This window comes from Lagenorhynchus albirostris, chromosome 3, assembly GCF_949774975.1.
Source record: "Lagenorhynchus albirostris chromosome 3, mLagAlb1.1, whole genome shotgun sequence".
NCBI classification, from domain to species: Eukaryota; Metazoa; Chordata; class Mammalia; order Artiodactyla; family Delphinidae; genus Lagenorhynchus; species Lagenorhynchus albirostris.
In genome coordinates, this window is record NC_083097.1 from 137,576,533 (window position 1) to 137,603,606 (window position 27,074).

Sequence of the window (27,074 nt, forward strand, 5' to 3'; positions counted from 1 at the left end):
GAGAAATACGCCAAGACACATATTAATCAAACTGTCAAAAATTAAATACAAAGAAAACATATTAAAAGCAGAAAGGGAAAAACAACAAATAACACACAAGGGAATCCCCATAAGGTTAACAGTTGATCTTTCAGCTTAAACTCTGCAAGCCAGAGGGACTGGCAGGACATATTTAAAGTGATGAAGGCGAAAAACCTGCAACCAAGATTACTCTCCCAGCAAGGATCTCATTCAGATTTCATGGAGAAATTAAAACCTTTAGAGACAAGCAAAAGCTGAGAGAGTTCAGCACCACCAAACCAGCTTTACAACAATGCTAAAGGAACTTCTCTAGGCAAGAAACACAAGAGAAGGAAAAGACCTACAATAACAAACCCAAAACAATTAAGAAAATGGGAATAGGAACATACATATCGATAATTACCTTAAATGTAAATGGACTAAATGCTCCCACCAAAAGACACAGATTGGCTGAATGGATACAAAAACAAGACCCATATATATGCTGTCTACAAGAGACCCACTTCAGACCTAAAGACACATACAGACTGAAAGTAAGGAGATGGAAAAAGATATTTCATGCAAATGGAAACCAAAAGAAAGCTGGAGTAGCAATTCTCATATCAGACAAAATAGACTTCAAAATAAAGACTATTACAAGAGACAAGGAAGGACACTACATAATGATCAAGGGATCGATCCAAGAAGAAGATATAACAATTGTAAATATTTACGCACCCAACATAGGAGCACCTCAATACATAAGGCAAATACTAACAGCTATAAAAGGGGAAATCGACAGTAACACATTCATAGTAGGGGACTTTAATACCCCACTTTCACCAATGGACAGATCATTCAAAATGAAAATAAATAAGGAAACACAAGCCTTAAATGATAATTAAACAAGATGTACTTAATTGATATTTATAGGACATTCCATTCAAAAACAACAGAATACACAGTTTTCTTAAGTGCTCATGGAACATTCTCCAGGATAGATCATATCTTGGGTCACAAATCAAGCCTTGGTAAATTTAAGAAAATTAAAATTGTATCAAGTATCTTTTCCAACCACAATGCTATGAGACTACATATCAATTACAGAAAAAGATCTGTAAAAAAACAAACACACAGAGGCTAAACAATACACTACTTAATAACGAAGTGATCACTGAAGAAATCAAAGAGGAAATCAAAAAATACCTAGAAACAAATGACAATGGAGACACGACGACCCAAAACCTATGGGATGCAGCAAAAGCAGTTCTAAGAGGGAAGTTTATAGCAATACAATCCTACCTTAAGAAACAGGAAACATCTCAAATAAACAACCTAACCTTGTACCTAAAGCAATTAGAGAAAGAAGAACAAAAAAAACCCAAAGTTAGCAGAAGGAAAGAAATAATAAAAATTAGATCAGAAATAAATGAAAAAGAAATGAAGAAAACTATAGCAAAGATCAATAAAACTAAAAGCTGGTTCTTTGAGAAGATAAACAAAATTGATAAACCATTAGCCAGACTCATCAAGAAAAAAAGGGAGAAGACTCAAATCAATAGAATTAGAAATGAAAAAGGAGAAGTAACAACTGACACTGCAGAAATACAAAGGATCATGAGAGATTACTACAAGCAACTCTATGCCAATAAAATGGACAACCTGGAAGAAATGGACAAATTCTTAGAAATGCACAACCTGCCAAGACTGAATCAGGAAGAAATAGAAAATATGAACAGACCAATCACAAGCACTGAAATTGAAACTGTGATTAAAAATCTTCCAACAAACAAAAGCCCAGGACCAAATGGCTTCACAGGCAAATTCTATCAAGCATTTAGAAAAGAGCTAACACCTATCCTTCTCAAACTCTTCCAAACTATGGCAGAGGGAGGAACACTCTCAAACTCATTCTACGAGGGCACCATCACCTTGATACCAAAACCAGACAAGGATGCCACAAAGAAAGAAAACTACAGGCCAATATCATTGATGAATATAGATGCAAAAATCCTCAACAAAATACTAGCAAACAGAATCCAACAGCACATTAAAAGGATCATACACAATGATGAAGTGGGGTTTATCCCAGGAATGCAAGGATTCTTCAATATACGCAAATCAATCAACATGATATACACCATATTAACAAATTGAAGGAGAAAAACCATATGATCATCTCAATAGATGCAGAGAAAGCTTTCGACAAAATTCAACACCAATTTATGATAAAAACCCTGCAGAAAGTAGGCATAGAAGGAACTTTCCTCAACATAATAAAGGCCATATATGACAAACCCACAGCCAACATCATCCTCAATGGTGAAACACTGAAAGCATTTCCACTAAGATCAGGAACAAGACAAGGTTGCCCACTCTCATCACAACATAGCTTTGTAAGTTCTAGCCACAGCAATCAGAGAAGAAAAAGAAATAAAAGGTATCCAAATTGGAAAAGAAGAAGTAAAACTGTCACTGTTTGCAGATGACACGATACTATACATAAAGAATCCTAAAGGTGCGACCAGGAATCTACCAGAGCTAATCAATGAATTTGATGACATGATACCAAACACAGAGAATCCTAAAGTTGCTACCAGAAAACTACTAGAGCTAATCAATGAATTTGGTAAAGTAGCAGGATACAAAATTAATGTACAGAAATCTCTGGCATTCCTATACACTAATGATGAAAAATCTGACAGTGAGATCAAGAAAACACTCCCATTTACCATTGCAACAAAAAGAATAAAATATCTAGGAATAAACCTACCTAAGGAGACAAAAGACCTATATGCAGAAAATTATGACACTGATAAAAGAAATTAAAGATGATACAAATAGATGGAGAGATATACCACGTTCTCGGACTGGAAGAATCAACATTGTGAAAATGACTATACTACCCAAAGCAATCTACAGATTCGATGCAACCCCTATCAAACTACCACTGGTATTTTTCACAGAACTAGAACAAAAAATTTCGCAATTTGCATGGAAACACAAAAGACCCCAAATAGCCAAAGCAATCTTGAGAACGAAAAATGGAGCGGGAGGGATCAGGCTCCCTGACTTCAGACTATACTACAAAGCTACAGTAATCAAGACAGTATGGTAATAGCACAAAAACAGAAAGATAGATCGATGGAACAGGATAGAAAGCCCAGAGATAAACCCACGCACATATGGTCACCTTATCTTTGATAAAGGAGGCAGGAATGTACAGTGGAGAAAGGACAGCCTCTTCAGTAAGTGGTGCTGGGAAAACTGGACAGGTACATGTAAAAGTATGAGATTAGATCACTCCCTACCACCATACACAAAAATAAGCTCAAAATGGTTTAAAGACCTAAATGTAAGGCCAGAAACTATCAAACTCTTAGAAGAAAACTTAGGCAGAACACTCTATGACATAAATCACAGCAAGGTCCTTTTTGACCCAGCTCCTAGAGAAATGGAAACAAAAATAAACAAATGGGACCTAATGAAACTTCAAAGCTTTTGCAGAGCAAAGGAAACTATAAACAAGAACAAAAGACAACCCTCAGAATGGGAGAAAATATTTGCAAATGAAGCAACGGACAAAGGATTAATCTCCAAAATTTATAAGCAGCTCATGCAGCTCAATAACAAAAAACCAAACAACCCAATCCAAAAATGGGCAGAAGACCTCAATAGACATTTCTCCAAAGAAGATATACAGACTGCCAACAAACACATGAAAGAATGCTCAACATCACTAATCATTAGGGAAATGCAAATCAAAACTACAATGAGATTTCATCTCACACCAGTCAGAATGGCCATCATCAAAAAATGTAGAAACAATAAATGCTGGAGAGGGTGTGGAGAAAAGGGAACACTCTTGCACTGCTGGTGGGAATGTGAATTGGTTCAGCCACTATGGAGAACAGTATGGAGGTTCCTTTACAAACTACAAATAGAACTACCATATGACCCAGCAATCCCACTACTGGGCACATACCCTGAGAAAACCACAATTCAAAAAGAGTCATGTACCAAAATAATCTTCGCAACTGTATTTACAATAGCCCGGAGATGGAAACAACCTAAGTGTCCATCGACGGATGAATGGATAAAGAAGATGTGGCACATATATACAATGGAATATTACTCAGCCATAAAGAGAAATGAAATTGAGCTATTTGTAATGAGGTGGACACATGTAGAGTCTGTCATACAGAGTGAAGTAAATCAGAAAGAGAAAGACAAATACTGTATGCTAACACATATATATGGAATTTAAGAGAAAAAGAATGTCATGAAGAACCTAGGGGTAAGACAGGAATAAAGACATAGACCTACTAGAGAATGGACTTGAGGATATGGGGAGGGGGAAGGGTAAGCTGTGACAAAGCGAGAGAGACACATGGACATATATACACTACCAAAGGTAAGGTAGATAGCTAGTGGGAAGCAGCCGCATAGCACAGGGAAATCAGCTTGGTGCTTTGTGACCTCCTGGAGGGGTGGGATAGGGAGGGTGGGAGGGAGGGAGACACAAGAGGGAAGAGATATGGGAACATATGTATATGTATAACTGATTCACTTTGTTATAAAGCAGAAACTAACACACCATTGTAAAGTAATTATACTCCAATAAAGATGTAAAAAAAATGTATTTAAAACAGTCAAACCAATTATGATTTATAACTTACCATAATGAAAGAGCTTTTATAGTTCTTAATCTTTGGTGATCAAGCCTGTGGATAAAAGTCATGATGTAGCCAAGTCTTCACTCTGAAACAGTATTTGTAGCAATATCCGCACACAGTGTGTCAGTTATGGTGTTTTATTTTCTGCTTGTAACTGTTCTCAACATGAAATAGCCCCTCCTGAACTATTTGTAATTGAATCATCCATACTGCAAGTAATAGACACCAGAGTTTAGATATAGCACATGATGATAATTTGGCTTACTATATCCAAAAAATTTTCTTTCTTTCATAAAGTTATTATGTACAAAATAAAAAATGGTATATATGAAGCAGAGACTACTGCTTTAAATCTAGACTGTACCCTCAGTGGTAATTTGTGTTGGTTCTATGGGGCCAAGTAAATGAGTCCTATGTAGAAGACTGAAGTGGAAATAAAACAATCACTTTTAAAATGTTTACACTGATTAGAAATATAACAAACTGCAAAAAAAATGCACAATGTTTCTGTGCATACATCTTAAATATATTAGTGATACCCAAGGTGTATGCATAAATTGAAATGGAAATGGTGCTCTGAGTTGTAAAGTTAAAAGACACCCCCTTCTAGGGTGGTTATATGGCATTTGTTCTTTTGGCCAGGAATGAAAAATAATCACTGGATATAAAAATCCCATTCACAATAACCATAAAAGCTGAAAAGCACTGAATTTAACAAGAATTATGTAAGCCCTATGGGAATAAATTTAACAAGAAATCTGCAAGACTTACCCAGAGAAAACTGTAAAATTTTACAGAAGGACATAAAAGAATATGTATAAATGAGGAGACACAGTATGTTCTTCAATAGGAAGAACCAATACCGCTAAGTAAATTTCCTTCCAAACTCCTTCATAAATTATACTGCAATTACAACCAAAATACAAGTAGCATTATTTTTTTTAACATCTTTATTTGAGTATAATTGCTTTGCAGTGTTGTGTTAGTGTCTGCTGTATAACAAAGTGAACCAGCTATACGTATACATATATCCCCATATCCCCTCCCTCTTGCGTTTCCGTCCCACCCTCTCTATCCCACCCCTCTAGGTGGTCACAAAGCACCGAGTTGGTCTCCCTGTGCTATGCGGCTGCTTCCCACTAGCTATCTATTTTACATTTGGTAGCGTATATGTGTCCATGCCACTCTCTCACTTCATCCCAGCTTACCCTTAGTAGCATTATTTTCAACTTGCCAAAATTTAAAGATTGTATGAAGGTATAACTATTTCATAAAGGTTAAGTACAATTAAGTAGAAACATAATGAGGGGAGATTTGTCCTTTTTTTTAGTTATAACTGACATAAAACATTAACTCAGTTTCATTGTATAACAGGGTAATTCAGTATCTGTATATGTGGCAAAATGATCTCCACAATAAGTCTACTTAGCATCCATCACCACACACAGCTACAAATTTTCTCTTGTGATGAGAACTTTTAAGATCTACTCTCTCGGCAACTTTCAATATGCAAAACAGTATTATCAGCTATAGCCACTATGCTGTAAATTACATCCCCATGACATTTATTTTAAAACTTTACACTGTATTTATTTTTATAAAAGTCTGTATCTTTTGACCCCCGTCACTTACTATGCCCACTTCCCAGCCCCTGCCTCTGGCATCCATCAATCTGTTCTCTGTCTTATCTATGAGTTCGTTCTTTGTTTGCTTTTAGATTCCATATATAAGTGAGATTATACAGTATTTGTCTTTCTCTGACTTATTTCTCTTAGCATAATGCCCTCAAGGTCCACCCATATTGTCACAAATAGTAAGACTTTATTCTTTTTATGGCAGAATAATATTCCATTGTATATGTTTTATATATTTATATATCACATTTTCTTTATCCATCCATTGATGGATACTTAGATTTTTTTCCCATATCTTGGCTATTGTAAATAAGACTGCAATGAACATGGGGATATTTATGTAGATAGGCAGATAGACAGATAGATAGGTAGACAGACAGATAAAGTATCTTTTTGAGTTGGTGGTTCATTTCCTTTGGCTAAATACACAGAAGCAGAATTGCTGAATCATATGGTAGTTCTATTTTTAATTTTTTGAGGAACCTCCATGCTGTTTTCCATAGTGGCTGCACCAATTTACATTCCCAGCAACAGTGCACAAGGGTTCCCTTTTCTCCACACCCTCACCAACACTTGTTATTTCTTGTCTTTTTGGTGACAGCCACTCTAACAGGTGTGAGATAAGACTACGTTGTGGGAAATCTGTCTTAATATTTAAAGCTAGAAAAATTAAAAACACATAGTTTTGGTACAACAATATAGGAAAATATTAATGAGATAAGTTACAGAATAAAAACAAAGACCTAAGGACATATGAGATTTCATATGTGAGGAAGACAACATTTCAAATCATTAGGAAAATGACAGATTGCCTTAAAAATTATTGTGACATCTATCTATCTATCTATCTATCCTACCTATGTATATTCCTGCTTCAGAACTTACTCTAAAATACATCTCAAATGGATTCAATTTCTATGGTAAAAAATACGTAAAATAATGACAGATGATTTGAACATTTCTTTTTTTAAATCTTATGGCAAACAAGACTTTTCAAAGTCTAAAAGCCAAGATCAAAATCCATAACATTCTTTAGTACATCAAAAGATAGTATTCACAAAGTTATTATACAAAGAAGTATGTTTGCAATATATGACAAAGGGTTATAATCTTAATATTGGGTTGGCCAAAATGTTCGTTTGGGTTTTTCCGTAACATCTTATGGAAAAACCCGAATGAACATTTTGGCCAACCCAATGTATAGAAAGTTCTAACAAATAGCTAACAAAAAATTATTCTAATAGAAAAAAAAATCAATAAATGACATAAAAAGGCAATTCAAAATGAAAAAATGCAAATGGTCTATGAATACAAAAAGGTATTTGAGATAGTTACCTGGCAATAAAAATTTTAACTGATAAAGGAAATTACTAATTTCACCTTAGAGATTAGCAAAGATGGAAAGGATGAATATCCTGAGGGAGATACCCAGGACTGGTCTGGGAGTGTGCAAATGGAACTCCCATACACTGGGTGGTGTGAACATTAATTAACAATGTTTTAAAGGAAGGATAGATTTGTAATATGTACCCAAATCTAAATATATAAATATGTAAAATGTATAATATCTAAAATATGTATCAACCCTGCTTTGGGTTCCAGTAATCCTACTTCTAAGAATTTAGGGGAAAAATGTTATAATTGCATCAAATATGAATACACAGGACAGTTTAATACAGTTTAGTTCATAAGAGTAAAAATACACAAAATAATCATAATGACCACCAACAGAGGACTGATTTCATAAATATGGTACAGCCATACAATGAAATTCTATACAACCACTGGATATTTTGTTACAGAAAAATTTTAGATAGCATCAAAAGATGCTCACAAAATGTTAAGTGCAGAAATCATATTATAAAACATAATGTATTGGAAGCAACCTAAGTGTCCATCAACAGATGAATGGATAAAGAAGATGTGGCACATATATACAATGGAATATTACTCAGCCATAAAAAGAAATGAATTTGAGTTATTTGTAGTGAGGTGGATGGACCCAGAGTCTGTCATACAGAGTGAAGTAAGTCAGAAAGAGAAAAACAAATACCGTATCCTAACACATATATATGGAATCTAAAAAAAAAAAAAAAAAAAAAAAGGTAATGAAGAACCTAGGGGCAGGACAGGAATAAAGACACAGACGTAGAGAATGGACTTGAGGACATGGGGAGGGGGAAGGGTAAGCTGGGACGAAGTGAGAGAGTGGCATAGACATATATACACTACCAAATGTAAAATAGCTTGTGGGAAGCAGCTGCATAGCACAGGGAGATCAGCTCGGTGCTTTGTGTCCACCTAGAGGGGTGCGATAGGGAGGGTGGGAAGGAGATGCGAAAGGGAAGGGATATGGGGATATATGTATATGTATAGCTGACTTACTTTGTTATACAGCAGAAACTAACACACCATTGTAAAGCAATTATACTCCAATAAAGATGTTAAAAAAAAGAGGGGGGAATGATAAAATAAATTTTTACATATTGTGATATAGAAAAGTCACTCTGGCTTATATATGAGTTTACTTGAATTTTATGCTAATAGGTCGTTTGTGGCCTATGAAACATATGTTGTACAACTGTTTAATTATTGAAGAAAATGGCACATTGACCAGAAGTAAAGAATGTCTATGTTAAAAATAAAGATTAAATGTCTCTCTAAAAAAAGAAAAAAAAACCCATAATGTATACTATCTGATTCTATTTCATGTACACACGTGAATTCCCAATAAGTCTTGAGGTTTAGCGATCCTTTTGCTAACAGTATTTATTTCTGAGTGATATTAATAGAGATCTTCACTTTTCACTACAGTTTATTACTGATTTTTCTATAATGGAGAGATATAAGTAATAAAAGCAATTCAGATTTAAAAATTGCAGACTCTTAAGAAAATTATGTGACAGACAAACTTACCTGTTTTACAAAGCAAACATAACACATAGCTGGAAGTAACCTTATCTCTTTCATTTAATTTGTTTCATTTTCAAATACAGTAACTCTGAACTAGAATTTAAGAAATGTTTACAAAGTTTTATCATCAGTGACAAATTCAGGACAAATTCAGAACTTCCCAGTCCCTGCTTTTGATATAAATACCTTTCCACAGTAACCACAGAAATAATCTCTAAAAAAATGCAATAGCATATTTTAGTCCAAGGACTGTTTGCTTTCAAAAGAAATACAGAACTTAGTAATTATTTTTAAATTATATATGTTCATATAGTCATATTCATATATGTATATATACACAGTGTTTTTAGATATACATGATATACCTGGCTTAATTTTATTCATAATTTTTATCAACCCAGTTGGACATTTGAGAAAGTAGAAAAAAAGAAAAGAGATTAGAAACATTTTGTTTAAGCCACATATTTTTCCCAACCTTGAGGAACACAAATATATTTAAACTGAAGTCTTTTGAACTGACCTTGAAATGCATCACAATTATTATTTCACACAAATACCAATCGTCATTTTACTGAATATTCTGAGATACGTTCCACCTCATTAAAATAACAAGTAAGATATGAAGGGCTGATATTTTCTTGGTTCTAAAAAAGCCTCTCTTAAATTTAGTCAAATCTAATTTTGTTATTAATTCTCAGGATTACCAGATACATTTTTTCAGAGCAGATTTTTGTTTTGAGCCAGAATTGAAATCATTCCCTAGTGATGAAAGATGATTTAAAATGACCAAGAAAAAAGTAAATCATAATTTTCAATTTACCCACCAACCCTAATGATACCTAAACAGTGATAATTACTATTGTAATTTATTTCCAAATGACTTAGACTATTTTTGCATATTACAGATTTTATCCTTCATGTTCTATTTGTTTGATTTTTATAAGTTTCCCAAAATTTATCTGGGGAACTGGAATGTGGACTATTAATCATTCTGGGAGATTATAGTGGAGGCAGGTCCATTCAATTTTTTAAACTTCCCCTTCCTTTAACTTGAGAAAAACACAAAATAAGTAGGATAGGAGACAAACTGGGCTCTAACTCCAGTTCCAGCACTTTCTAGCTGTAAAATAAAGGAAAGCTGTATTGTCTTGGTTCTAACTCACACACATCTTCTAACCCTCAGTTTAGCCATCTGTAAACTGTGATAACACTTCTTATTTCATAGAGGTTTTTGAAAATTAAATGTGAAGTCACTGAAAAATTAAACTTCATTTCATAAAATTATCTCAATAAATGGTGGTGATTCTTAGTAGTGTTATTAGTCATAAAAAATATATATCCCAGTTAAAAGGTATAATGCAATTTTTTCAAATCCTGTTTTTCATTGACTCTTTTTAATAGTATTTGTTTGCAAACTATCAAATGCTTAAAAGAACAAAGAGAATCCACATGCACTTTGATACCTTTGATTCCATATCATGTAAATTCAAAAGGACAGTCCCTGATTATATACACATTCTTATATGGCAAATCCTTGTTGCATATTTTATATGATACTCATTTATGCTAACAAAAAACAAAACACAGATAACTTTATTAAAAAAGGCCTTCTGTTATTTCTCAACTATTGAAAACAATTACAAATTCCTCAAGGCCAGGAACCACATTTGTCTATCTCTCCCTCCATCTCCCTCTCTGGGTCTCTCTTTCTCGTTCTCTCTCTCTTTAAAGCCCAACAGCACAAGTGGCATTTAATTTAATCAGGTTTTATTCTTGCCACGATTGCACTATGCACCAAAACAACAAAGCAGGAAAACCAGAGCTCCAGAATTGTGGCTAATTTTTAAAATGAGAGCATAAACTCTTAAGAGGTATTATGTCCAAATCTGGGAATTGTACAACCAGAACCCATTTATAACATTTGCCACTTTGACTAAAGCATCCTAAGTCAAGAAAATTCCATTACAACAAATTTCTACCTAAGTGATCTACCTGGTGATGACGATCACATCCAGTTAGTAAAATAAAAAGATAAAGCCATTTTAAAATGTGGTTCTCAAAACTGGCTCATTAAATAGATAGAAAATTGGCCTCCAAAACCTAAAGTCTAAAAATAAATCATCTAAAAACTCCGAAGGGAATAAGCTCTTTGTTTTTCATGTGGTCTGTAATTCCATAGATCTTTCAACTGTAAATCTGGCAAGTGCTTAAAATATTATGGCTTTTAGAATGACAAAGGTATCATTCTCTAATGAATTCTGTTAGAAAAATGGTTTGCCACACAGGCCTACTAATGGGATTCAAGTAATGAGCATTCTTACAACACATAAGCCAGACGCAAATTTACACAGCCTAGCAGATCAGCCCCACCAGTGTCCAAGAGAGTACTGGCTTAGCAGTGCTTGAAAGAGGAATGGTTTACACGACTGACTGATCAGAGAACATTTCAAAAGATCTTCAGTCTATTAACTCAAACGTTCATTTGGCAAAAAAAAAAAAAAGAAAAAGAAAAAAGAAAAGCAAAACAAAAAACAAAAAAATTCAGAAATCTGTATTTACAAAATAAGTCTTTCTTTGTCTGTAGGTCAAGGAAAAGAAAGAGAAAAGTTACTTAAATTTCATTTTTTGGAGCACTGTGTCTTCAATAACAGTGAAAACACAGAATGGTGATTTGATTTTACAACCTAATAACTGGCACCTACTCACTCACATTTAAAACTCTTTAACATTTCTGCTTCTTATTTTGTGATAGTCTTTTAAATGGCCTATAAATCATTTAAGATTAATATTTAAAACGTTTCATTGACTGTAAAAGATTTACAGTCAATGAAATGTCAATACCCTCACTAAAATGAACAAATTTTAAAGATGATCTTTGTATATTTGTTTAAAAGCCAGCTGTCTGATTATATAATTTTTTGGTCAATCCAGTTAACGTGTAGTCCTAGGAAGCAGGAAGATTCAACGATTATTTTAAAACAAATACTCCCTCCTGGAAGGGATGAACAGCACACTAAAACATTTTTTCTATGTTGATGCTTTAGAAGTTGCAAGGTAGGAATAAATGGGGCTGTATCCATAGAAAATAGCAGTCACCTTTGAATTATCTATATTATAAGCCCTACTATCCAAAAGTTCCCATTAACAGACTAATATGCAGAACAGAACAGACTGTAATTTTCCATCACTATTTGCTATATTCTTATTTTCATGGGAAATAAAAAACTCTAAGCCAGTATCAAGGTGAGTATGAGATAAAAATATTGTAACTTTATATATTTTTATCAAATCCTCTTTAAATCTCTATTTTGGGTATGTTTTATAATGGACATTACATATTGGTGCACAGATAAATAGACATTCATTTATTAAGCAAGTCAAGTAGTCTGAGGTTCAATTCTCATGATAACAGCATCATTTCTATCTAAAATTTTTTAAAAATAGCAGAATAAAAGGTGACTTTTAGAGATTATTTAGTTAAAAGAGAGACATGTAAAAGCCAGTAGATAAACTTTTAAAAAAATTTTTGATTCGATGGTCTTGCACCAATTAGGCACTAAATTACTGATCTGTAGACGAGCACCCTCAAGATGCTTAATCACTGAGACCTTCAAATTTAAGCATATACTTCAAGAAATACAATTAAGCAGCCATAAATAATTTGTAGGAAGCTATTTTAATGGCATTTTCCCTACATGTAAATGTGTAATACTACTAGTACTAACCACCAATCAAATAGCTATCTTTCTAAACAGGAAGGTATAGTCAAATCATATTATCCTAAAACGTATGTTAAAATATCAGTATTTCTGATATTACCCAGACCTCTTATAACCAAATAACTGATGCAGCTATTATTAATTATATTCATAGCATCAAACCCTGTGCTAATCTCTCCCCCCATTTCACAAACTTTGTTTGACCTTTTAAAATACAGAACTATGATTCTTCTCATCATTTGTGTCAAAAAAATTAGTATGGAGGTTCAAAGGGGCATTTTATAAAAATAAAAATCAGATCTGGAAAATGTTTTTCTACTCTCTCATTCTTACCCTTAGTAAATGACCCTTACTTTTATTCTTTGTGAAGGTGCTTAAGACTCATCATTCCTAGCATCCACCCCAGAAATTTCAGTGTCTCCTCTGCACAGGTGCCAAGGTCTTATGCAATTAAGCTTCACCATACGTAGGTATACCCTACATATGCACCCTACCGTTCCTGTCCACATATATGAGCTCTGTAATTGTAGAAATTATACAATCCCTCTAGTCCTTGTTTCTACACTTATAAAAGAGGATGATAATATTATCTAGCTCATGAGACTTTTGTGAACATTAAGTGGGATAGTTATATGCGCTCTAAGTGTTTATTTTTGCAATATTATTATTGCTAACATGTAATGCCTTTCCTCATACTGTCTCCATGCCCACTGACTCCCATAGGACGGTTCTCCTTATTTTCTATCCATTCGTATTGCACTGATCCTTCTTGCTCAGTCCAGCTTTCCCTCTTCTACCAAGTCTTCTACAAATCCCACCGACTCTGACCACTTGGAGCTTTCTCATTGCAAAAATTCATATGACAACTAGAGACCAGTTCTGTTGTCAAATTCCTTTATTAGTGATTGTATTAGCTTCCACCTTCACTATAAAACTAGTGTTCCTAAAACAGTGGCCCTCAGACAGTACCTACGTCAGTCACATAAAGAGATTTTAAACATGCGAATTCCTGAACTCCATCCTAGACCTCCTGAATTAGACTCTGGGCATGTGCCCTGAAAATACAAATATTAATACAAGACTTAGGTGATTCTGTTGCACAGTAAAGCCTGAGAACCACTGTAAAAACCTGGATCTCAACCTTTTATTTTGATTCCTCTACCACAGGGATATACTACTCTCCTCTCCCACCGATCTGAAACACTCTTCTCTCCATCAACCCTCACCTCCCTCTTCAGGCAATGAAGATCACTCTTTCTTGACTCTAGAGTGAGCCTTAGGTCTAGTGTATGAACCATTTCATATCCTTCCACAAAATAGCCTAACTGACATGGTGCTGGTTAAGAAGTATTATATAAATACTTCCTGTTAGCCTGATATACTGCAGTCTTTCCATTACCCCCTCCAACAACTCCTTTCACCACATATTTGTTGAGTATCTACTAATTGTCCGGAATTGTGCTAGGCACTGGGATGCAGACAATTTCCATACATTCGCACACCTCAATATCTCTAATATTTAGCCATGGCTTATTCATGTATCACTTTTCTAAGATACATGTAGAGTCACCTTAAAAACTTCATTACTTTAATTCTGGCTATTGGGTTAGGAGAAAAGTTATTTCATCTTTAATTGCCCAAGCAATTACTTCTAAGTTAAGACCTCTTGGCAGGTAAGTGGGCAGTACATGCCAAATTACAGAGCAGGGAAAATAAGACTTGGCGATAAAAAGGCCAATAGAATGTTTACAAAATGAGCACTAGGCAAGAGACAATGGGTTAAAGACATGGCCATATTTTTCCATATAAATAGGGACAGAATAATATAGACCCATTTTTCTCCTTGTTTAATAAAATACATATTTTGCAAATAAAATGCATATCTGGAAGGAACATGTAAATCTTGTGTTTGTATCTTTTAAAAACTCATAACCATCTACTTTCTCATTCCTCTTTTAACTGTGTGTTTCAAAGTATTTTTGTGTCATCCAAAAATGTAAAATGATTTTGGAAAAGCTGAGTAATATCAGGCTAAAAATAGAGGAAAGAGTAGCTGTGTAAATGAGAATCAAATTGATAGATAAAAGTTTCCATTTATGCTATTTAAATCCAGTTCTCTATTTTATATATGATTTTTATGTAGTTAATAGTTTATAAGTAAATTATATATTTATTTTCAAATAACCTATAGCTAGAATTATGACTAATAATCTATAAAATGTATTTTAAAATTTTTTTGAAAAAATATACAATAAAAAAGAAAATGTCAATATATTCATATGTTTGTATATGTTTGTAAGATCACCAAAAAGCCATAGAAGAATACACATCAGTTTACACTGGTAGTAATAAAGGTGTGCATTTTTTTAGAGAAAGCATAAAACTGCAAAAATACTCATGGTCTGTTAAGTGAAAACACAGACTACAAAATTCTCTCTACAAATAACTAAGTGTAATGTGTAAAGTATGAATAAGCAAATAGACAAGAAGTAGAAGGTATTATAGGCAAATTAAAAGTTTTAATGAAGTGACGGGGATGTGGATAATTTTTGCCTTTGATGTTTGTTGATCTTTTAAAATTGGCTTTGTCATAATGTACCATGAAACAGAAATGAAAATGGTGATTAAGTATGAAAGCCATTACTCAATGAGAAAATCTCTTCTTTTCTCAACTTGTTTGGAGACAAAAGCACAACACCATATTCTACACTGGGGGTTCTGAGCTGAGGACAAGTTCATCCCCCAGGACACAACTGGCAATATCTGGAGACATTTTTGGTTTTCATAACTGCGAGGGTACCTCTGGCATCTAGTAGGTAGAAGCCAGACATGCTGTTAAACATCTTACAATGCACATGACAGCCCCCTCACAACAACAAATTATCTGGTCACGATGCCAAGAGCACTGATCACAAATAAACGTTACAGAATGAATGATTTCAAAAGAAGCCAGTGCCCCACCCCGAAATTAGTCAGTACCCCTGTCACAGTGTTAAGAAAAGGACTTTCTCTGATTTACATTCTTATAGAAATTCTCAAGACCATTTAACAAGGAGGTGGGAGGGATCACACTAAAGCACGCTTTGAGGTGCTTCTAAAATATGAAACTTGGGATATTTCCCTCCCCTTCCTTCTCTTGCAGGGTAAGCTCACAGTCAGATTTTTATTTCATGTCACAATCAAGCAAGGGCATTGTTTAGGCTCCTACAAAGCAACAGCAAAGGACCTGCCCTAAGAGTTAACCCAGAGAAAATGATTTATAAACTGCCTATATCATGTGCAATAATTGTTTAAAAATTGATGAATAAATCTTCTTGAGATGTAATCTTTATAATGAACCTCATTTATACTGTGTGGGCCAGAGGGAGTAAAGATCCGGGAAGAGAAGAAAAACACTCAACCACTTTTAAGAGATTATTCGCAGCAGTAATTTATCAGAAATCACAAAAATGTGTTTTCAATGGAAAAAATTCAATTGATAATAAAAGAAAAAAAGGGAAAGGGTCTTTTCACATAGTGTCCACCCAAAGCTTAAAACCACTGACACAGTTCTTGAACTTTATCATCCAACATTTTGTGACAGCTATTGGCCTTAATGCTTATATGACAGATTCTGCTGGAGCAATAGGAAAATTATTAGACAAGTTAACAGCACCCATTCATAATGAAAGGAATCATGACACAAGCAACATCCTTGACTTTTCAAGATCTTATATAAATCTTCCTTTATTACCTGGTAATAGATGTAATATAAAGTATAAATTTCTCAAGGACAGAAACCATGTCTTATATTTAATACACACTGAATAAAGTACCTATGTGAAAAAGTCATTTTAATGAAATTAAGATTTTTTTTCAAGGTGGAGAGATTGAGGAGTAACAGTAACATATAGGATTAGTTTATCTGATCTACCCACTGTTTCCAAAAAAATAAATAAAATAAAATAAATAAAAACAAACAACTACAACAAAACAGGTCCATAAGGAATGAGAATAATTTTTTTTTAAATGATGCCTTACTACATCTAAACGTGCAGTATAACCAGAGGGCTAAGATTGAGGGATGTAAAGTCAATCATTTGCTAGCTGGGTGACCTTGAATAAGTCACTTAACCTCTCTGGGCCTCAGGCTCCTCTTTTATAAAAAGGTGGACACCAGCCATATCACTGCTTTTATAGGAGGACTGGATGAGATAATACACATCAAGAGGATACCTGCACAAGTTAAGGGCCCAATGAGCAATAACTGTGATTATTTTCTTATATTAGTGCTGTGATGGTGGAAAATGTTGGGCATTGCACAGAGGGGGAGTTGAGGGGGAAGAGAAGGGGAAGCAGAAGGAAAAGAAGGCGAGAAAACGACAGCTTGTTAAAATTGGATAGGAGAGCTTCATTTATTGAGAATGAAGTCTGGGTCGGTGAGTCTTCACAACCCCTTCCCCTCGCTCCACATCCCGTCACCCACCCCAGCTCCTGCTTCGTGTCTGCAACCTACTCCCTTCTAGGGGTACTTCTCCAAATGATACATGACTTCTTTTAGCAGTTGCCCTCTCCCGACTTTGCTTCAGATCCACACTTTTCAAAGGTGTAGTCTTCAACCACTAAGACTCCTCTCGCTACATTTACCAACACGCTCCTGTCACTTACTATAGCTGGGAGACAAGTCTCAGAACTTATTTCAATTGATCGTTGTGGCATCTGACGCAGCTGACCATTTTCTTCCTTTTTAAACTCTCTTGTGCCTCAGCTTTGAAGACATTATTATCTGTGGGTTCTCCTACCATCTGACTGCTGCTTAGCTACTTACTAATCTGTGTGGGCTCCTTTTCAGCATTCCACCACTTAAATTACACTGCTCACCAGATCCCCATTTTTTGCCGTCCTTTCACTTTCCCTTTTTAATTGTATCCATTCACACCGTTATAAGTACCACTTATATGCTGACAATGTCCAAGTTCATCTCTCTAGTCATGACGTCTTACTAAGCTCCAGACCTGTATTTTCCAATCTCCATTTGGAGATTCCATGTGTGGAGAAAAGTCAGCGTTTCCCAAAATGAACTGTCTTCCCACACACCTCAATCCCCAGCCCACCCCCAAACTGGCTGCCCTTTTGGTGTTCCCCATATCGATAAATGAAACCATCAGAAACTTACGATTCACCAAGTCCTGCCACTTCTGCCTCGTAAAAGCACTGATTTTGTATCTTCTCCTTTACATCCCTGTCTCTGTTCATCCATGCTTTCTGGATTTTTGCAGTGGATTTTCACCTTATCTCCCAACCTTTGGTCTTGCTGCACCCCTCATACTTCAAAAGCATCTTCCTCAAGTGTGAATCTGTTCAAGCGATTCTCCTACTGACATCTTTTCATGGGTCCCTACAGCCTTTGGAACAAAATGTAAACTCTTCTGCAAGCTACAAAAATGGTCTATGTAATTTGATCACCACTTATGATCTCAATACCAAATCTTATCACTTCCTCACTCCCACTCCCAAATCCAGCCATTTAAAGCTACTTGCAAATTCCTAATCCCATTTATTTTTCCTGTTTTTTCTCCTATATGCCACTCTTTCTGCTTAAAACATTTATCCACAGACCTCTAACCCCCATCTTCACCTAGTAATTTCTACATAATACCTCAGAATTCTGTATTTCCAATATGCCCTGTGTATTTCTGCTTTCAAAGAACTCAGTGGTCCTACACTGTGATTCTTTCCACATTAATTGATTTAAATAGTAATTTAAAAAGTGTCTTGAATTTGAGGCCTACAAGTCCATGCTCTGTCTCTCCACATATATGATACTATGTAGTCAAACTTCCAACCAACGGTTGTTTACAGAGCAAAACTACATGGAGAGAGATACTATAACCTTGGCTACATGTATTTTATACAAATCATTTAGGAAGACAATAAATATGTAACATATCAGGCAATTTGAAATATCAAATAACAAATGAATGGTGAAATCAACAAGTGACAAAGGAACGCATGGGAGATACAGACAACTAGGTCCTCAAGAGGCTGCTCATAAAAATTTTTAGAGAAAATGCTCATGTTAAACATAAGTATGATAGGAGCCTGCAGTAGAATTAACGATAGTAAACACCAAGATATTAAGTTTCATGAGGTCAGGGGACAAGTCATTCTTGTTCGCTGCTCTGTCCCTATGGCCTAACACATAGCTGGATCATAGTAGCTGCTAAATAAGTATTTGTGTCGAATTGAATTTTAAACTGTGCAGCTGGTGATGCAAGAAAACATCTGTTTAAAAAAAAAAAAGGCAGCACTTTTCACCATTTGCCATTCCATAAAAAGGTAATTTGTGTATATGTTTACTAGAACGCTTTCCTCAAAAGTGAAATATTGCTTCACTCTTCGGTTGGCAAATGTGTTGTTCCAAGATGGAGAAGAATCTGCTTTAAATGAAGAGAAAGCTATTTCAGTCCATAATCCTCAGAGCCAATTTTGGAACTTAAAATGCATTTTCATCAAAGAATCTTAACAAAAAGAGTCCTGCCAATTTAACCAAGACATCTAAAAATGTTTCATTCTAAAGCCAAGCTTTCTGCTCAGGGACATTCTAATTGAGATCGTGTTCTTCCAGAGATCTTCCACTGGATCAACAGTCACCTGAGTCACATGGGTGAGTAAGATACCATCATCACCCTCCTAAGAACTCAGAACTGCATGCCATTTAGGAATTCTGCATTTTTCTAACGTTTATGCTGGATTTCCAAGTTTCCTGGAACTTCTTTGTACCCAACAGAGCTATTATGATAAACCAAAGCAGAAACACATGTAACTTTGAGTTAGAAGTCAATTTGGCATGTCCCTCTCATTTCAAACATATGGAAACTGAGACCACGTAATGTAAATCACTGACCCAAGTACACTTAGGGCAGCAGCTGGAATGGACACTGGGTCTCCTTAGTGACAGGCTGATATTCAGTCTTCTATATAAGCTATGTTCATGGGACACCAGTACTTTCACTTGCATCATTTTATTAATTCTGGTACTCACCTAAAATATGTAAACGGGGACTATTATTCCCTTTTAGCAGGTGAAGAGATCAAGCCCCAGGACTTCCCTGGTGGTCCAGTGGCTAAAACTCCATGCTCTCTAGGCAGGGGGCCCGGGTTTGATCCCTGGTCAGGGAACTAGATCCCACATGCCTCAACTAAGAGTTCACATGCCAAAACTAAAGATCCCGCGTGCCACCACTAAGACCAGGTGCAGCCAAATAAATATATATATATATATATATATATATATATATATATATTAAAAAAGAGAAACCACGCCCCATGGGGCTGTCAATTCCCTCAAGTTGACTGAACAGCAGAGGCAGAACTAGTATTCAGGTCTTTCTATCTTTGTCATTTACCAGGAGCACCACATCGACATGGGCCATTTTTCCTTTCAGTACAAATGAGTCAATGACAGTCTAAATGGTCTGGTGCCTACCATTCTTCAAAGGAAGATTTGCTATAATAAAAGAAAGCTACAAGTACCAGAGGTTGCAGGCCACAAAGGATAATGAGGCAGAAACATGTGCATTAATCAATTTTGAGGTTTCACTTAAATAATCAATCAACCATTCTTTCAGAGCTGAATCTAATCGAAAGATCCTAACCCTTTTAGACCTGTATACAGTGGGCAATATGCCATAAACATCTTCTTTTATTTAGACATCAGGGATGGAATTTCCCATCTGTTGCTTCAAATAAAATAACCATACTTTAAAAAATAGTACATATCACAAAATTTTTCTTTGAAGGATTAAAGTCACTATGATTGTTAATCATAAAAGTGTTAATTTTTCAACAAGTAAAACTGTGTCTGGACAAGTCCATGTGTGTTAGCAGTAGGCTAAGAAAGGAATCTAGCATGGAATTTATAATGCTTGGTTCTAATCATTAATGCTGCAGTACTGACTTATTTACAACCTGACGTTTGTTTCTGCACTTTCAACATCCCGAGACTTTTCTGCAACAGTAAATAGCTTTAAGAGATGACACATCGCCTTAACTGGGTCTATATTTTGACTAGCAGGTCTTGGCATCATGTCCAGCTCTGACACCTCTCCAAAATGCTGCATGCTGGTGAAAAATGAACAAAACTTAAGAAGAAGAAAACAATGCCACTACTCTTAAGCCATTTTGGGATATAATAGGTCTAAGTTCTCAGCTAACTTATACATCTAAGTTCTAATGCAGCAACTTCTAATCATCTCATCACTGTCTCTTTAGATTCTAAATATTTCTTAATTTTTCCATAAAGTCTCACCTTTCTGATGCTCTGAAGAGGAAGGTGACAGAATAAAATGTGGGAAAAGAGCATAAGTAAATCAAAAGACAGGACACACAGAGCTACACCTGATTTCCATATCACTTTCTTTTTAGCCACACAATTTAGATTCAAGTACCTAGGACTTAGCAGGTACCCACATGAGGACATTTTCTATTTTCATGGTAAAATTCAAAATATAAACTGATGAAAGACCTCTAAAATTTCACAAAAGTGAATATTTGTATATCTGAGAAGTTAAATGTTTAGTTTCCCAAGAAAGAAATATTCTCTACCCACACAGGAGATTCTCACAATGTGTGGGAAATCTATGGTTCTGAATCATCCAATAGTATCTTCAGTCTGTGTTCAAATCCTATATCATAAAATGCTTTCCCAATAATTAGAATATAACAAGATACACGTCCTTAAAAACATCACTGAAAGAGTTGAATGTTCTCTGGAGTAGTCACAGATGTTTCATAAGCTTGTGATAGCTCAGGATTATCACCTATCTTTGGACATTGTATAAGGTTGGGCTGGTTATTTGAGCTTCCTCTATATTTGAATTCTGGGGTGATGAAAATTTATATCATGTTAAGAGCATATCCACTACCTAGTATTTGGCTCTCGAGTGAATTAATAAGTGTCCTAACTTTCAAGTCCTGATGGCTGGCTTAGAACCGTTTTGCATAAAACCTTACACACTAGACCCTCTTCTTTAACAGTGCATCCTGTTTCCAGGCAAAACTACACTACAATACAATCTTCTGCAATGTGCTGTATCCTATTAGGACTGAAAGTAACCCTGGCATCTTACATTCAAATGTGGCCTTTCTAGAGAGACTTTTCCAAGGGTGAAAACTTCAAAAACACAGAGTAGAAAAGTCACTGAAGAAATGGCGCAAGTAAGCAGGGGTATCTGGGACACTTATTGTCTTGTATGTCTGCAGTGCCCCAACATGGGCAGCAGGGGGCGCTCCTGCATGAAGCAACCCTCCCCTCAGCCCCGCCCCCCTCAGCCCCCCCCACCCCCATACACACAAGTGTTCCCGGGAGGGGAAGACGGAGGCTTTTTCTCTTAGCACTTGCCCCAAGACCAAGGAGGGGGCCACTAAGGAGTGCTGCTGTCCATAAATCACACAGGCGTAGGACATGCAGTGAATACCATTGCAGAAGTGACCAGAGATGACACATAGGTCTGAGCTTACCTTTTGAAAGCAGGGTGGCCAATTTTTATTTTATTTATTTTGGGGGTTAAAGGAGCAGGTGAGCCATGGGCAGGGGGCGGGGCTTGCCATCAACTGTAAAGAGGCCGGCTCCAAAAGCAACAAGTGGATATCAGTATCCGAGGGTCATTTATTCAGCCTCTCCACTAGTTTAGTTCCCAGGTTATATTCTCTGCGAAATGTCAAATCAAAACACTTCCCTTTTCTCTCCTCTTCTTTCCTTCCCTGACCCCACACCAAACTCAGAAAAATCACTTGATGAAGTGGGTTTCCCACTGAACCTTAGGACATGTGACTCCTGCAGGGGTTCTCCTGCACGTGGCTGCGTTTTGCACATGAACGTGTGATGCATTTTACACCCTCTTCGCCAAGTCCCACGATTTCAAACCAGGTTGGAAAAATCTTTAGGGACCAGAAAGAGCCAGCTCTGAAGCCTCAAAGACAGTGGGTTCCAAAGCAAAATGCCCTGCCCTCACCCCACTTCCTACACATACTCATGCACACCCCACCCTCACCCGTTGGATCCTTTCTCCTTCCTGTCCCCAAATGAAGGTTTGCAGAGACACAGCCATAAACCTCAATACTCACCATATTGACTTCAGAAACCATATCGATGCTGGCGATGTCGATGTTCATTCCCACAGCCACAGGGGGACCTGCAAACCAAAATGGCCAGCCACGTGATTTCTCAGAACTTCATGCATTCTTAGCAAGAGTAGTCCCCGGGCACGGGACACTCTGCCCCAAATCCCTTCCCACTGCTCACACTCAAATTCTTCAATTCTCTGCTCCTTTTTAAAGAGTGACAGGTACTCCTCTGGGAAATGCTCTATTGAACAGGCACACACGTGTCCGATGGGTGAGGGATTCCACGTCTGTCTACATAGGTAGGTATCTTAGCATGAGAATACACACAACCACAAAAGCACCGGAATCTGGCTAGCCCAAGCGAAATGTTATATATTGCACTGCAGTTATATACTGCACCCCCTCCTCATTCTTCCCACCCCCCGCTTCTGTGCAGGTTTTAACTCTTTGAGCTTTGTTAGAGTCTGGAGTAAAATTAAATAGGCATATCAGTGTATCTAAGGCTGCAGCAAGAGAGGTCTCTAGCCCTTCTTCCACTACCCTCCCTATCCTCCCATCCCCCCAGGCCCCTCTCCCCCCACCCCACTGTCCCCTGCAGTGAGGTTTCCAGGACTGGATAATATCCAGACACCAGCCAATTTAAACCATGGCTAGAACTCTTCCAAAGTAGGTGGGCACAGGGGGTTAATGCGACTTCTCAACCAACTGTCTGCATATCTTGTCCCCAAAAATGTTCCCGATGGCCTTCAGTAAGCCAGGTTCACCAGGCACACCATTAACTAAACTTAAGAGGTTTGTATCTCAAGGAAACAAAGACAGTGAAGCAAAGGATTTAAACAGTGAAGCTGAAGGACAGCAGTCACCACTACAGGCTAAGAAGGTCTCTCTGAAAGACCATCTAAGTGCTAGAGAGTAACAAACCAGCTTAAGTTTGGATCAGTTTCTCAATATTGTAACACAGAGACATGTTCAGTACACCACATGCAACCCACAATGAGGGAGAGGGAAGACAGCGCACAAAGCTCAAAAGACAGCTTAGGCTATATAGCTGCTGGGCTGTTTCTTATTTCCAAGGCAACCCCATTACCTCCAAAATCTGGTCTCAGCCGAATATCATAGCCTTTCAGGAGTCTGTCCACCGTCTCTTTAACCAGCGACATATTACTAGGGTCATTGACACTAAAGAAAGAAAAGACAATAAACAGGCATCAATAAGACAGCAAGCACAGCGCTTCAGCATCTATCTGATCCTCACTACAGATCCTTGCTCACAGAGGTAGGCAGACAGAGCCTTTCAAAGTGAAAAAGGAAACAGAAACGCTAGACACACTTACCTCTGCGCACAGACAGCGGCGATTATTAAGGGGAACGGCCAGATCCCAAAGTAGCCCTTTTTCCGGACTCTCCACATCCCTTTAGTTTTGGACGGGATTGAGGGTTTCACTGGAGACAGGAGATCCAACTTAGTCTGCCCAGTGCAGTAATTCTAATGTGAGGCGCATGCGCAAGGCGTACCAAAACATCAAAGGGGCAGCAGCGGTTGCCTGGGACCGAGAAGATTTTCTTGTTAAGGAGGAAAAAAAAAAAAATCAAAGGGGAAAAGGGAAAAACATATATATGTATAATATATGCGTATTTGAATAATATAAAAAAGTCACCCCACAGGAGGACCCGGAGCAAAATCTTTGTAGTCCTTTTGTTAAGACAAAAACAACTAGAGAGTCTGTTAAGTTTTGGTACTTGCAGGAGGCAGTTTTGCACCTCGCGGGTTGTGGGGTTTTGGGGTGTGTGTGTGTGGGGGGGGGGGGGGTGTTTCCTCTTAAATATGCAAAACCAGATTAGGAATTTAAAGGAGAGCAGGTGTGTAGTGCTAGGGGGAAGATGGGTGCCTGAGAGTCCACTTCTGGCATCAGCAAGCGGCGAGGGTGGGGTGGGGAGAGAAATCTGAACTTTATTTCCGTGGCAAATAGCATTCCCTGCCTGGGGCGAAATGGGTGCTGGAGGCGGAGGTGGGGGCGGGGGGTGGCGGAGGGAAGGGGAAGGTGGGAGCGGGAGTGAAAGGGGGAGGGAGGAAAGAAACCGATGGGAGGAGTGTTGAGCAATGCGTTGGTTTTGGGGCCGGGAGTGGAGGGGGGGACGTAGCATGGAGAATCAGACACGGAAATGAAAAAAAAAGGAAAAAAAAGAATGATAATAAAACGATGCCTGGTCTTTTCTAGGAGTTAAAGAGCAAGCTTTTCTTCACTACTCACGAGCAATTTCTTTCTCCTTCTCCTCACTCTTTGCCCCCTATCCCCAGAGAAGAAAACCTCGGGGTCCCGGTTTCTCACCGTGTGACTTGCCTGACCCGCTGGTCCGGATTATTTATAGCAGGAAGGGCGGGGGGCGGGGGGGGGCGAGGGGAGTAGAAAGACAGCGCTGTCTCTCAAGGTTTCGGTCTGATTCTGCATTGGGAAATTATTAGTAGGGAGGGTGGAGTTTGCAGGAAGGGTTGATGGGACTTGGGGGCCTAGGGAGGCCGGGTGGCGAGAGGCTCCGGCGGTGACCGGGTGCAGGAAGGGCTGGCGGCCGGGTGGGACTCGCCTGGCTGGCACCCACGCCCCCTCAGAGCACGCGCACTCGCGCGCGCACACCGGCGGCACCCTCCCCGCCTGCCGCGCGCCCCTCCTCACCTCGCCGGCCTGCGCTCGCTGCCCAATCCCGCCGCGCGGCGCTGCGGTCCCCGGCTCCTCTGGCCCTCGGCCCCTCGGCCCTTGGCTCCGGCCAGGGAGGAGAGGGTGGGTGGCGGTGCCTTGGGACGCAAAAAGTCAGAGCGGTCCCCGGAAGGCGGGCGAAATGAGGAAGGGGCTCGGGGCCTCCGCGTCCTCCCGCGGGCTCCGCGCCACCTCTTCCTCGCTCCCCAGCTCGGGGCCAGGAGGGACTCGCACGCCCCGGGGTTGCCTCTTCCCTGCAGCCGGAGGCTCGACCCGGCTCTCCGCGGCCGCCGGGACCCAGAGGCAGCAGCGAGCGAGCTCCAGGGTTCGAGAGGGAGGGAGATACACGGAAGAAATCTTTCCTCGGCTCGCGGCAAAGAGATGCGCCGCGGGCGCCCGGAGACGTTGCTAGTCTCCGGCAGCCGGGCAGTCTGAGGGTGCCCCGGCCCGGGACGAACTCTCCGGGTTCTCCCGAGTTTATCTGGCAACAGAGGAGCAGGGGAGGGGGGAGGATAGGTGCTCCCGCTGCCCCCTCCCCCTCTCCTTGGTGAATACAGGAGAAGTCAGAGCTGGAACCTACGTTCCGGACCCCAAAGCGGAACTTCTAACTCCTCCTCCTCAGCTTAACCTGTAACCGAGCGCCTACTTCGTGCCAAGAGTGCTTCATTAGTTCATTCTTACAAGCCCAGGTTTAGCCAGCACCTCGCTTTTCCCACATTATGGATTTAGAAACTGGCGCGCTAACGCTAAGGAAATCGCCCAAGGTCACCCAGGTGGCTAGAGGTGAAACCGAGATTGGACGCGAAAGCCAGCGACCCTAACCATTAGACAAGACGGTCTTGACTCGCCCCGACCTTGCCGGCCGCGGACTCCTCTTGCAGCGCAGCTCCTGCTGCCGCCGAGCCCCCGGAGGCCTCGAGAGATGCGGGCGCGCGCCTCGCACCAGGCTGGCCCCCGCCTCCGTCTGCAGAGAGGAGGGGGCGCCCAACGTCGCACCCGGACTCCTCAAGGTCCCGGTCCCTTCGGCACTCTTGACCCATTTATACCTCCTGGCAATCTCCCTCCTCCCCCGCCAAGGTCAGGGGTCATTCTGGGGCCGCCGGGTACTGACTCCAGAGGCAGTGTGGAGGCGGGAGGGCTGCTAGGCGGGAATCTGACAGCTCCCCGAGGACAGAAGGCGAGCGGGAGGGGGAGTTTCTGGATTTGAGACGGTAAAACAGCCTCTTCAACAGTGCAGACGTACAGATTTAGAGTGTGGCGGTCTCCCAGCTCCTAGGAGTCGGTCCAAAGATACACACATACGAACACGAGAGAGAGAGAGAGAGAGAGAGA

The 27,074-nt window shown here is 38.7% G+C and overlaps 1 protein-coding gene across 3 annotated transcripts in view; it reads right to left on the reverse strand.

The window, feature by feature from the left end:
• GABRB2 (gamma-aminobutyric acid type A receptor subunit beta2) overlaps positions 1-24,516 on the reverse strand; it is a 293,005-nt gene extending 268,489 nt beyond the window's left edge. For all 3 annotated transcript variants that reach the window (XM_060146526.1, XM_060146527.1, XM_060146525.1), the window contains exons 1-3: positions 24,384-24,516; positions 24,137-24,228; positions 23,050-23,117 (exon numbers count right to left, since the gene is read on the reverse strand). In XM_060146526.1, coding sequence (XP_060002509.1) covers positions 23,050-23,117; positions 24,137-24,228; positions 24,384-24,460 — 237 coding nt within the window. In that variant the 5' untranslated portion in view covers positions 24,461-24,516. The remainder of the gene's footprint in view (positions 1-23,049; positions 23,118-24,136; positions 24,229-24,383) is intronic.
• Positions 24,517-27,074: the final 2,558 nt, after the last annotated feature.